Source organism: Mandrillus leucophaeus, unplaced genomic scaffold, assembly GCF_000951045.1.
Source record: "Mandrillus leucophaeus isolate KB7577 unplaced genomic scaffold, Mleu.le_1.0 Scaffold1235, whole genome shotgun sequence".
NCBI lineage: Eukaryota > Metazoa > Chordata > Mammalia > Primates > Cercopithecidae > Mandrillus > Mandrillus leucophaeus.
Window position 1 is genome coordinate 290,653 of NW_012100710.1, and position 13,073 is coordinate 303,725.

The following is a 13,073-nucleotide window of genomic DNA, read 5'->3' on the forward strand; positions in this document are numbered from 1 at the left end:
TGCCTGCCTTGGCCTCCCAAAGTGCTGGGATTACAGGTGTGAGCCACCGCACCAGGCCAAACTTATATTTTTATACATCAGTGTGGCTAGGTTTAAGAGTTCCTTTAAGAGTCTGGTTTTATTATTACAACTAGTTCGTGTCTTCATAATGACTCATTTCCCTAAAGTGCATTTCATTCTCAAGTAACTCTGATGCATAAACCAAGATATTCTCTACACATTCATCTCTTCCTTTTTTAGGGTCAGGCCTCCTCAAGCCCAGCATAATAAACATTTCAAGTCATTTTTTGTTACATGATCTCCTTACCTATTAAAACATGTCTGTATTGTTGATCTGCCTTTATTAAACATAATGTAATACATTAAAAATTAAAAATAAGCACTCTGTTGCAAAGTAAGATTTTAAGAACAGTAACTTTTTACAAGAATGTTAGAAGGAATACACATTTTGTTTGTTGAAAAGTAGGTAAACTGAAGAGATTTCAAGTGGCTTGGACATATGTTTCATTACAGATGTTTCCTTGAATCCAAATTAAGCTAAACTCTGAACCTTTTGACATGAGCACAAGAAGAAGAGGTGGCAGTGAGGGTTGGCAGTTCATGGGGAGATACATGGGTGAAGGAGGGGAAGCATCCCAAGCAACACAAAGGCCTGGGGCAGAAGAGTGCTGAAAGGCTTTGAACAGAGAAATGACTGAGAAGGTTTCCATTTTAGAAAGACTACTCCGACAACTGTGTAGTGTACAGAGGGCCTCCATGCTGCACAATTCAGGGGGTACAAAGAAAAATGATCATTACAAAGCACGGTGAGCCATAGAAAACCAACTGATATACCCTGTAGTTCTCCTGGAACTGCTGTCACCTGGCTTTAGGCTGGAGAGTTGATGAATCCTTCCTGGGATCCCAGCTTTCTGTGTTGGGCAGTGGGTGAACTGATCCTTAGCTATCATTTTCTCTAGAATTAGTCCTGCATAGAGGAGTCTGACATTGGCCTAACTTCCTCTCCAGGTTCCTGGGAAGATTGCCCCACCTGGGAAGGAGACTTCCCTCCAACAGGGAAATGTGGTCTAAGCTCTTTCTTCAAGGATACATCTGCTATTTTCCTAAGTCTGTTAGATGCCACCTTTATTCAGTCAACAAGTATGCGTTATGCACCTGTTTTTTGCCCTGTAGTGGGTTGGATGTGTCAGTTAAATACAAGTACCCCCACTTAAAAGAAACTCAAGGCAAAATGCTTAAGAGACGATATAGGCCAGTGAGTCCCAGAGTGACTGGTCTCTTCCCATAAATCACAGATGATAAACTGGGTGTCCTGCTATCCAAACCAGTTTTATTTTGTTTCACTGGCAAAGTGTCATGATTTAAAAAACAAAACAAAACAAAAAAAAACGTGGATGCCTTTTGCTAGAGCATATCATCTCTAGTTCCCCAAAAGTCTGCCATTTCACACTGATTAGTACCATGCCAAATATACACACTGATGTTGGCTGCCTGTCTCCTGCATGCGTTTGTGGGAGTCAGCACTGCCCAGCATCTTAATAGTGGGGAACCTGTTGTTGGATCTTGAAATTTCCAAGTCACCAAAACTTCCTAGATAGATAATGGATCTACTATATTTTCTATTCCTCCATCTGGGAAAACTCATCCACTGGTGGTAGGATATATGCATATAGAAAAGTAACTCTATTTCTCTCTGGGAGTAATTTTAAAAATACATGAGTATATATTATTCCAACATTAAATATATCAAAATATTTTTAAAAATTAGTTATTAGTGGATAATTTGTCATATTCTATGTTGTGAGTACACTGAATTTATATTATAGCATCGTCTTCATGTCCTATTGTTATTTAATCTATGACTTTTCACCATGGAATCAAAATGGTCAACTGCATTCTAATTTATAAGCCTGATAGAAAGCCTGATCAAAAAGGACATTTTAATTGTTAGAATTACATATTTCTAGAAACCCTTGCTATAAGACAAGAATATCAAAAGTACATGTTGAATATATGTGATATATACAAATAAATACATATGTGGTCATAGAACAACAACCTGTCATCTCTGAAAATAATAAATATGTGTTTAGGAGTCAGTTTAATGTTAATGAAGAACATGTAGTCTTTGACATTCATTTTGCCTGGTTTCCATGCTTTTAGGGACTTAAAAATGAAAGAATGAGACCAGGTTTATTGTCTAAACTCAAGGTGTCTTAAGCAACAAATGATACCGCTTCATTTCTCTCATTTTGACAACAAAAGATGTCAGCAGCACAGTTGCATAGCTAGTTAGCAGCAAATACAAAACCACTGTATCTATCCTTAAAGGAATCTAATGTACGTATTTTATACTTCATAAAGGCTAAATGTCAGTCCATATTTGTGAAGCAAATAAATTGGCGGTTTTAGGCTGGCACGGAGGTTCACTCCTGTAATCCCAGAACTTTGGGAGGCTGAGGCAGGAGGATTACTTGAGCTTAGGAGTTCAAGATCAGCCTGAGCAACATAGTGAACTTCATCTCTACCAAAAATTTAAAAATTACCTGGGCATGGTGGCACATGCCTATAGTCTCAGCTACTCAGGAAGCTGAGCTGTGGGAAGATCACTGAAGCCTGAGAGTTCAAGGCTACAGTGAGCCGTGATCACACCACTGCACTCCAGCCTGAGTGACAGAGCAAGACCCTATCTCAAATAAATAGGCAGTTTTATGTTTATCAACCTGTACACGTATCATTATACAACATTTTCAGCAGAAAAAAATTCATCTGCATTTAACAGTCACAATGTGACTCAGTTAAAACTAGTAATTTTAAAATAAAAACAAACAGAACAAAAATACACATGTAAAAAACTATTTCACACCAGTTTAAAAAAAAAAGAAATACTTTTTGACAATGAAATCTGTTGGGTAAAACTGGAACTAGGTCTGTGATATATGTATTTACCTCTTTTATTATACAATCAATTTTAACCCACTTATCAAAAAGTTTACTCAGGCTTAAGAATAACCTGCATGTTAAGAAATTGCTTGATTAGTGTTACAAGTACAGTACATCATAAAATATGTTGTATGGGTGAGTAGACATCAGGCAATTACAATGGGTTGTTAAAATGTCAGTTTCAGCAGATAACTCATTGTAATGAATATCAGATACTCAAGTGAGGACCAAGATGCAAATTTTCATAAGAAATATTTAAAAGCTAGTGTTGACTTTTAAACCTTTCATCCACATTGAGGGTATAAAAAAATGTAGTTTTTGGACATTAAAGAAAGATTTCTATCAGAGAGCATTTCTCTGCAGAGAATTCTGCTGAGTCCTGCCCCATTCAGTTGCTTCTCCCTTCATCTGAAGAGAAGAGGGGTTCAGAGAGACTTTTGAATGACATAATAGGTTTTTTCCTGCAGATCTTGGTGGGCTCAGTGAAGGTGGGGCTGAACAAGCAGCCATTCTGTGGACGTGAAGGAGAGATAGATGTGGGGATCATCTTGTAGAGACTCCCAGCTTTTGTTTAGATAAAGATCCATGAGTGTTTCCTGTAGACCAGGTTGGGCCATGGTCTTGAAATGGTAGGAATGAGATCGATTAAAGTCCTCTTCAATAGGGAAGTCTGTAGAGAACATGGGACCTCAGTTGTCCAAAGGTGCATTCCCAATGCTGATAAGGAGAGTATGCAGGGCTGGGCTTCATGGGTGTGCAACCTGAGAAGTCACAGAGGCCGTGCATTTAGAAGGGTCCCTTGTCTGGTTAAATGCTGTGCTGTTGCCATATTGAAATGCTTAATAATTTTGAACAAAAAGCCCATGTCTTCATTTTGCAGTGGGTCCTGCATGTTATATAGCTTGTCCTACATTTATGGCCTACATTGAAGAAACTGTAGATGAAGGGGTCCCAGCAGTGCAAGAGGGGGTGTTCCTCTAAGAAGACACCAAATACTTCATGGGAAAAGAGTAGACTTTAAATATTCTTCACACTGGGTTGGTAAAGGTAGCTGACCAACTGAACCAGTCAGGTACGGCATTCCTGCTCCCTTCACCACTCCTTTATCATCTACCTCCAGTCCTTTCCAACCCAGAGGTGACTACAACAGCTTAGAATGAGGGGGAGAAGGTTTTGGGAAAAGGAGAGAGGTTTTCATATATACCTCTTTGCCGGGTGGTAAATGTTAGCCTGCAGCAGATGCTAGCTGAGGAAGGGAGGTTGCCGTACCACTGAATGAATATGGACATTCTAATAACCAAATTAAGGCTGTTTTGACTCAAAGTGACTGTAGGTCTTTTATTAAATTAAAACGATTAGAAAAAAACATAGCGTTATCCAAGTGTTCATCCAAGGGTGGAAGAACTACTACACTGAATAATATTAAGAAAAATGTGAAGGACAAAATGAAATTGCTTTTGAAATTCCATCTCTCAAGTGATACTTATTCAGCATATTGATTACATAATTAAATTTAAAGAATCTAGAAACACAAAGTGCTTTTAACTCATAAACTTTATCTTTTAAGTTTAAAGTGGTCTTCTGAAAGCTAGCTTAAATTTCATGGTGAAACTGGACTTTTTGTAAATTTTATTTCTTAATCTAAGTTGATAATAAGGAAAGAAATGTTAGATTTTTCCCATTTGTCATTAGATTTGTGTTTATCTAGTTGTTGGCTTGCTGATAGTGGACTAAAATGGAAAAGTGTAGTTTTCCAATTCAGTTCCCTTTAAAATATGGAACTGTATGGATTAATAACATTTCTTCAGAAAACATGTTTAATGTTTTGGACAAATAAGCTTGATTTATTTTAACTTAATTTTTCTACTGGCAGTGACATAGATTTTTTCATTCTAATGGCTATTCCAAAATGACCTGAATTAGGAAAATGTTGCTAGTTTTTAATACATTTCTACTGCTCTTTTCCACTTTTATGCAATGACTTTGTAGGCTAATTATAGAAAATTGCATTTGGCCCTCATTACGTGGGTGTGAAATTAACTTTGTCGCTGATGGACTGACATTTAGAGTATAATTAAGTTGCATTCTTTCCTGGGATTCTGTGGACTATATTTTAATGCCCTTCAGTGAGAAGGAGATAGATGCCTTTTTAAATTTTCTGCAGGCTGTTGTAGTTAGTCAAATTTTACAAGCTACAAATATTGTGATTTATTTTTGCATTAAAAATTTTTATTTTTTCAATTAAAATTTTTACATTAAAAATTTCACAAAGAATTTTCTTCTTACCAGACATCCATGTGAGTTCCTTCTGGCTATAAAAAAACTTATAGGGGATTTTTTCTATGAGTGATTTAAGCTGATATTATTTTAAATATAAGTTCTATCAATATAGAGATAATTTTATTTTTGAACTTTTGTTAAAAATTATTTTAATTGTCAATATTTCTGATTTTACATTAAATTAGAAAAGACTAGGTAGAGTGTGGCGGCTCCCAGCACTTTGGGGACGCCGAGGCTGGGGGATTACTTGAGCCCAGGAGTTTGAGACCAGCCTGGGCAACAAAGTGAGATCCCATCTTAATTAAAAAATCAAAAAAATAGCTGGATGTGGTGGCTTGCACATATAGTTCCAGCTATCAGCTATAAGACAGGCTGAGGCAGGAGGATTGCTTGAGCCCAGGAGATTGAGGCTGCTGTGATTGTGCCACTGTGTTCCAGCCTGGATGACAGAGCAAGACCCTGTAGGGTTGGGGGGGTGGGGGTGTGTGGAGGCGGGGGTAAAAAATGACTGCTCCTTAAATTCTGATCCATGAGGAGTAGGACATCATGGGAAATAACTATATTTGCATAATTTGCAATATAAGATACAGTATTCTTAATGGAAGAAAATTTGAAAGCAGATGGAATGGCATTCCAGGCTAGTCGGAGACTGGGGGTCACATTTGCCTCTCACTCACCACTGACATCATAAGCCATTACTCATAGCAGTTGGGAATACCATTTGGAAGTGTAATCACAAAACCTTCTTATAAATATCTTTTGGTATATTTTCATTTCTTTCTTCAATACTTTTCTCTAACTTTGTTCCAGGCTCGCAGAAAGGAGGTATTTATCCAGGAACGGTATGGGAGATTTAATCTAAATGACCCGTTCCTGGCACTCCAGAGAGACTATGAAGCAGGTGCTGGTGACAAAGAGAAGAAGCCAGTGTGTACCAACCCCCTCTCCATCCTTGAAGCAGTCATGGCCCACTGCAAGAAAATGCAAGAAAGGATGTCCGCACAGCTGGCTGCTGCTGAGAGCAGACAAAAGAAGGTATTGAGACATTCAAATGGTCATTTCCCCCACAACATGATGTTGAACGAGGAGATCATCTCCAAAGTTGTTGTTTGTTCTTCAGCATTATATTTTCAGACAGGATTGCAATAAGTACTTAGAAGTACAAGAGGCTGACAGATTCTTTAAGCCAATGTAACCTAGTGTTTAAAATATAACTCAAAATAACACTAAACCATAAAGGAAGTATAACAGAAAAATTATGTTTCTGATAATGGTTACTTTGATACTTTCTTTAAAATCTCTCTCTATATGTTTTTGGACTTCCTAGTGCCTTCTAGAAAACATGCTTAGCTGCTAGGTAGGTTAATCCAGTGATAAACCAGCACTCTTTGATCGTATGGTAACATCCCAACTTTTTGTATATAGCTTCTGTCTAAAATAGTTATTTGCAATTAGAAATTATTTTATTTTTCTTATTTTTGGTGGGGGAAAATGAAAATAACATGAAGAAAATGGAATGCACGTTTGCGTGGTATACCCAGTCTCAATGTGTCATCTTAAAGTCCTGGTTAGTGTCAGACTCACCTCTGGGATGTGATAGCTGTGCCAGCTGCAGACCTCAAGCCTCCTGGTCACATGTGTTTCATTTAAACCAACCTCCTCCTCCTCTCCCCCTCCCCCACCATCGCACACGTGTTCCTTTCACTTGAGTATCTGCTTCAAAGAGTACAAAGTTCAATAAAACTTATGATGATCAGCCATAAGGAAATAGAAATTTAAATTTTGCCCTTCCAATATGCTGCCAAGACTATCGATGCCTTTTATTAGAAAAGAGAGTGAGAAAGCTAGAAGCTCATGCTGTGTGGTTTGATTAAAATTAAAACTAATGTGTTCTCTCCACCATTATTATTAAAGCATAAATTAAAATGTTTCTTTTATTTGGCCTTTTCAGATAACTTCTAATATATGTAACACTAGTTGACGGTTAACCTGAATGCACTATACTTATAAATATTTATGATACATATTGTCATTTAATGTGTGTCTTTTCCCTGAAATTTTATCTTTACATTAACATATAAATGTCAGTGTTCTGGTGTAGGTGCTGCAAAAAAGGAAACATTTTTCTCAGTATGTTGCATGGTAGGAAACTAAAGCACTGAGTAAAATAAGAAAAATAGAAGGCTTTCCATAGATGTAAGGCAAAATCAGAGTTTTACTCTGGACTTTGCAAGCCCTCTACAAAACCCTGCAGACAACCACTAAGATATCTGGAGGTTTTCAAAACTCCCCACAAACCACATAAACAAGAGCCAGTGAATTTCAGCTGATGTCACTGAAACTCATTTGTATTTCTTGGATGGGATACATTTCAATTATGCCTGTAATGTGTCAAATGAGTTATTTCATAATAAATTATTCCTGCTGGACTTTATACTGCATTATAAAAAATTAAGAAAACATTTTGTTGTCATTGAATATATAAAAAATACTTTCCTAAATTTTACTTCTGTTCTGCCTTTAACAAAACTCATTTCTCTTTTAGAATTAAAAAAAAAAGAACACTTCTAGTTGGATCAAAGATTTTATTATCTAGCTGATTTTTTTTTTTAAATCAACTTACATCCTGTTTGTTTCTGAATGACTGGGTCATTTCCAACCTGGCTGATAGTGAAAGGAAATTGTTTCTGTCCTATGGGTCCTGAGAGGCTAATATAAAATGAGCCAGTGGTGTGTCTCCCATGTATAATGGGAATACAGGAGTCCTTTATAGCCAAATTCATCGGCTGTGTAGTCTCAGTGAAGGGTTTCTCTGGCAGGGAGTGCTACATTTTGTCCTTAAAAAATATTATATTTTAGTAGATTATAGTGTATGAGAAGAGTTACAATTTGTACTCTTACCCTGTGTCTTCACTTAAAAAGAAAATACCGTATCAGCTGATAAAAGCAGAAACACCAAAGTCATCTCTTTAACAACAAAATTACCTGTCACCTTTAGTCCTCTGAAAGCAAATATTTTAACCGAATGTCTTCAGTTCCCTCGCATATAGAGTAAATTGCAGCTTTCAACATCTAAAAGCCATAAGGAAAAAAATCCATTATTTTAAATGAGTTCTATTCTTTAAATCACTGCCAGAGCAAATGTCTGGGAAAGCAAAGGCTCCATTATCTATGATTCAAGTATTTATTATCTGACACTGGGCATATCTCTTTGGTAATTCTAAGACACTTGGCCTGAGCGCTGCTCTGGTTTGCCTCTCAAGGCAGGAGGACAGGGTCCGTGCTCATTCATGCGTTGGCTCCTGCTGCGACTACGAATAGGCGGGTTAACTGTTTGGTAATTTGTGTGCCAGGGAAATTTGGGCAAGAGTCAATTTGGCAAATGGACTGAGCCTGTAAAGCCACTTTGAATAAGCTAATGAGTAATCATCATGGGGAACTTCACCTCCGGTAATCCACTTCCCATTTTGAGCCAGTAACCCAGGATGGAATGATATTTGGAGGTTTTTTTTTTTTTTTTTTTTTAATCTTGTCTATCATCTTTTAATAGAATTTCCATTCTAATTTATTTGAGCAGTAGGGAGGAAATCTATATATTTTCAGACATTTTCTTCACATTGAGGAAGTATAAATTCTAGCCCTGAAGTAGGAAAGACCTTTTAACTTGATCAGAACTTTGAATGTGTGTAGCCAAAATAATAACCTGGAAATTCAGAGAGGGAGCAATTCTTTTCACCAGTGCAAAAACTAAAAATAACTGTGTATATTAGATACAGCTCCTTCTACGTGTCAGCTCAATATAAATAGGTGAGTTGCATGGCAATAGATGCCTCAAACAGGATTCTTAGTTTTGAGGAGGTGAAGCCAATATTCATTGAAAAGGCAGAAAGGGCATTTGTTGACTGGTTTACAGAAATAGTAGTTGGCTTACATCGTGGTTCAGCATGGCTAGCAAAGCCTAGAGGACTAGCTGTTCCCATCCAGCATCACAGACAAGTACCCTCTGCAGAGCTAGTCTGCAGCAGGAGATGCGTCTGCTGATCTGATGGGAAATGGATGCTGCAGCTTGCTTTTCACCCTGTTGATGCCAGACGGCACCGGTGCCCTCACTGCTCCAGATCCTGAGTGGTCCCTCCCCGGGTCCTTCTTTTTTATATCACTCATTTCCATTTGAAGCCTAAGACAGGTGTATGTCATTAGCCAAGCTTAGGCTACACAGAAGGCCAGGAAAGCAACTGTTGGACATATTTAGCTTCTATAGGGAAGAATCATAAAATAGAGAATTCTCCTAACATAAGAAGGAGTTTCCAGTGCTAGACAACCGAAGAAATGGAAATGGGTCAGAAAAGAACAAAATATTTGTTTTGTTTCCTTGATTTCGTATGCCCATTTCTTCTTACAATTGTACTTTATTCTGCCATTTTTATTCCATGTTCTTCATTATATATTGCTTACTACATATATGAATGTATTTTCATTTTAAATTACTTTCTAGACTTTCATTCAGTAACAACATGGTAGAGAATCATATGTAATAAAATTTTCAGGAGAAGATTTAGGACATTTTGCACATGAATGATTATTTAGCTCATCCCTGAGTCTTTTTTTGTTGCATTGTTACATTACAAAATGCATTTTGATTCCCCAGGAGCATTGCAGAGCCATTATCAAGGGAGAGTTGGAGATTGAGGTCTGTGGTTCTGAGTAGAAATTTCAAGGAGAGAGCAGTTTGCCTGATCCATGTAAATAGAAATGAGCTAGCTGGGCATGGTGGCTCAAGCCTGTAATCCCAGCACTTTGGGAGGTCCAGGTGGGCAGATCGTGAGGTCAGGAATTCAAGACTAGCCTGACCAACATGGTGAAACCCCGTCCCTACTGAAAATACAAAACTTAGTCGGGTGTAGTGGTGTGTACCTGTACTCCCAGGTACTCGGGAGGCTGAGGGAAGAGAATCACTTGACCCCGAGAGGCAGAGGTCACAGTGAACCAAGATCGCGCCATTGCACTCCAGCCTGGGTGACAGAGTGAGACTCTGTCTCAAAAAAAAAAAAAAAAAAAAAGAAAGAAAGAAAGAAATGAGCCAAACCTCTGCTTCCAGGGCTTACCTTCCCACTCTTGACACTCTAGATTAAGAGGGAGGGGCAGATGAGAACTGTATAGCCCAGATCACTGAATGTTAGCCACAGCCCCTTTGAAATTAAAAATGAAAGAAAAAAAAAGAAAAGATCTCTTAATATATTTTGTTGTTAGGTATTTGTTTACCAGATTGAGCAGATGGGTTGGGGTGCCCAGAGAGAGAAGAGGACAGGGATGCAACGAGCCTTAAAAGATTTTGGGGAGCAATAAAGAATACAGTTAAATGTCATAAGAGTATTTCGTGGTGTGGCAGATACGCACTCTGCTTTCTCAATTTATAAATGGCCATAACTGCTTTCCTCTCAGTTTGCCACTTTGAATTAGAACTAATTGCCTCTACATTGCTGCTTTGGTCCCACCTACATAGTTTTCCCTTTCATTCTATAAAAACATGTGCTTGGTGCCTCTTCATTCATAGCTTCCAGTTTGGGTGCTATTCTTGGAGCAACCACCCACTTTCTCACTACCAGTGAAGCTGTGTTCATTCTTCTGAGCTCTTCCACACAGTCCACTGCTTTTTGCAAAAGAGTTTGGTGATACTGCTCCATGCAAGTTTTCCTCAGCCCCTACTTGAAAGTGGTTCGAAGGAGATATAAATTCAACAATAACATAACAAAGTCACCTGGAACTCCATAATATATGTATACTGTGGTTCCTTTTTAACTTAGTATGTGGTCCTGCCATCTGATCATCTCTTTAAAATTTGTGTAGTCCTACAATCAAGTAAGTGGAATGTATGGATTTTCACGTCCTTTGTAGTTTCTAGTGTGGTTCCTTGTACGCAGTTTAGATATTTTCTCTTCAGAAGTTCTAAAGACATTGCTTGTGATAATTGTGTGAACAAATTAATACCAAGGTGACTCAAATTTAAACAAGTGCACATTCACTGCTGTTATACTGACCTGAACAATTCTTTAAAATATTTGTTCCTGGAAACTACTTTATTGATGATAGGAAAAAATATAGGAAAGAATCAATGACTCTTGATGGTGATAATGACAGGAGGTTTCAAAATTATACAATTAAATTCAGAGAGCTTAAGGGATTCCCCTGAGATGTAATGAGCCCACAGTGTATGCCATTCCCTATTAAATCAACTCATTTGATCCTGAGGATATTGTTATTACATACAGTAAAGGCTATTATAATTGCATTTTAAGCATAAATAAGGTCACAGAGAACTTGAACAGCTGTGCCTATTGGCTTGAAGACAAGCAGTCTGACTTCAGAGTCCACATACTTAACTGCTGTGCGAGGGCGACTTTCCTATAGCCACTCGGTGGTAGAACTCAGATCTCCTGCTTCTCAGGCTTCCTATATGTACTGTATTTCTTCCTTACTGCTAGAAAAGTTGAAAATCCTTAATACCTTGGATTCTTTGTGATTTTTATGTCATTCCCTCAAGCCACTTAAGATTGAGAGACACAGATATTAACACATTTATTCTCCCATAGCTCTACAATCAAGAGAATATCCCAAAGTTTAGAGGGAAAAAAATGCCCATATGATATTGGATCAAAAGACCAGCTCTAAAACCCTTATCATTAAATGTATGATTGATCTAGTTCATGCTTCAAAAAGAGCTAAAAACATGAAGGTTGGGTATTCAAAAGACATTCGAAATGTATTAATAAAGATTGAAACAATCAAGAACAGAGGCCACAGAAAAGATTTTGCTTGAAATGGATCATTTTTCTACATATTATGGAGAATGAACATGCAGGAAATTTTTTAAGTTCCAGGGCACATGTGCAAGACGTGCAGGTTTGTCACATAGGTAAACGTGTGCCATGGTGTTTGCGGCACGCGTCAACCCATCACATAGGCATTAACCTCAGCCTGCATTAGCTATTCTTCCTGATGCACTACTCCCACCCTGCCCCAACAGGCCCCAGTGTGTGTTGTGCCCCTTCCTGTGTCTATGTGTTGACATTGTTCAGCTCCCACTTGTAAGTGAGAACACGCGGTGTTTGTTTTTCTGTTCCTGCATTAGTTTGCTGAGAATAATGGCTTCCAGCTCCATCCATGTCCCTGCAAAGGATGTGATCTTGTTACTTTGTATGGCTGCATAGTATCCCGTGGTGTATATGTACCACATTTTCTTTATCTGGTCTATCACTGGTGGGCATTTGGGTTGATTCCATGTCTTTGCTGTTGTGAATAGTCATATATGAAATTTATAATAATGAGTTAGGACTTCTTAGTTTGATCACAGTTTGATGAGCTTTTGCATTTTTGATAGAAATACCATGTCTGTGATGTTTTGTTTTTCATAGTACATAAGATTCAAAAGGCATATGATCACCAGAAAAAAAGATGTTTATTGTATATACTGGTGGCTTGAAATACTTACTGGCTCATAACATTTATTAAAATTGAAGCCAGGCTTGACTGGGTGCAGTGGCTCAAACTTGTAATCCCAGCACTTTGGGAGACTGAGGCAGGTAGATCGCTTGAGATCAGGAGTTCAAAGCCAGCCTAGCCAATGTGGTGAAACCCGGTCTCTACTAAAAATACAAAAATTAGCCAGGCATGGTCTCGCATACCTGTAGTCCTAGCTACTTGGGAGGCTGAGGCAAAAGAAATCTCTTGAAGCCGGGAGACGGAGGTTGCAGTAAGCTGAGATCACCCCACTGCATTCCAGCCTGGGCAACAGAGCAAGATTCCATCAAATAAATAAATAAATAAATAAATAAATAAATAAATAAATAAAT

The 13,073-nt window shown here is 38.0% G+C and overlaps 1 protein-coding gene across 1 annotated transcript in view; it reads left to right on the forward strand.

Annotated features, from left to right (window-relative positions):
- The window catches only part of CTTNBP2 (cortactin binding protein 2), a 173,863-nt gene that overhangs the window by 63,221 nt on the left and 97,569 nt on the right, over positions 1-13,073 (forward strand). The window contains exon 3 of the mRNA XM_011971661.1: positions 6,034-6,258. Within this exon, the coding sequence (XP_011827051.1) occupies positions 6,034-6,258 (225 nt within the window). The remainder of the gene's footprint in view (positions 1-6,033; positions 6,259-13,073) is intronic.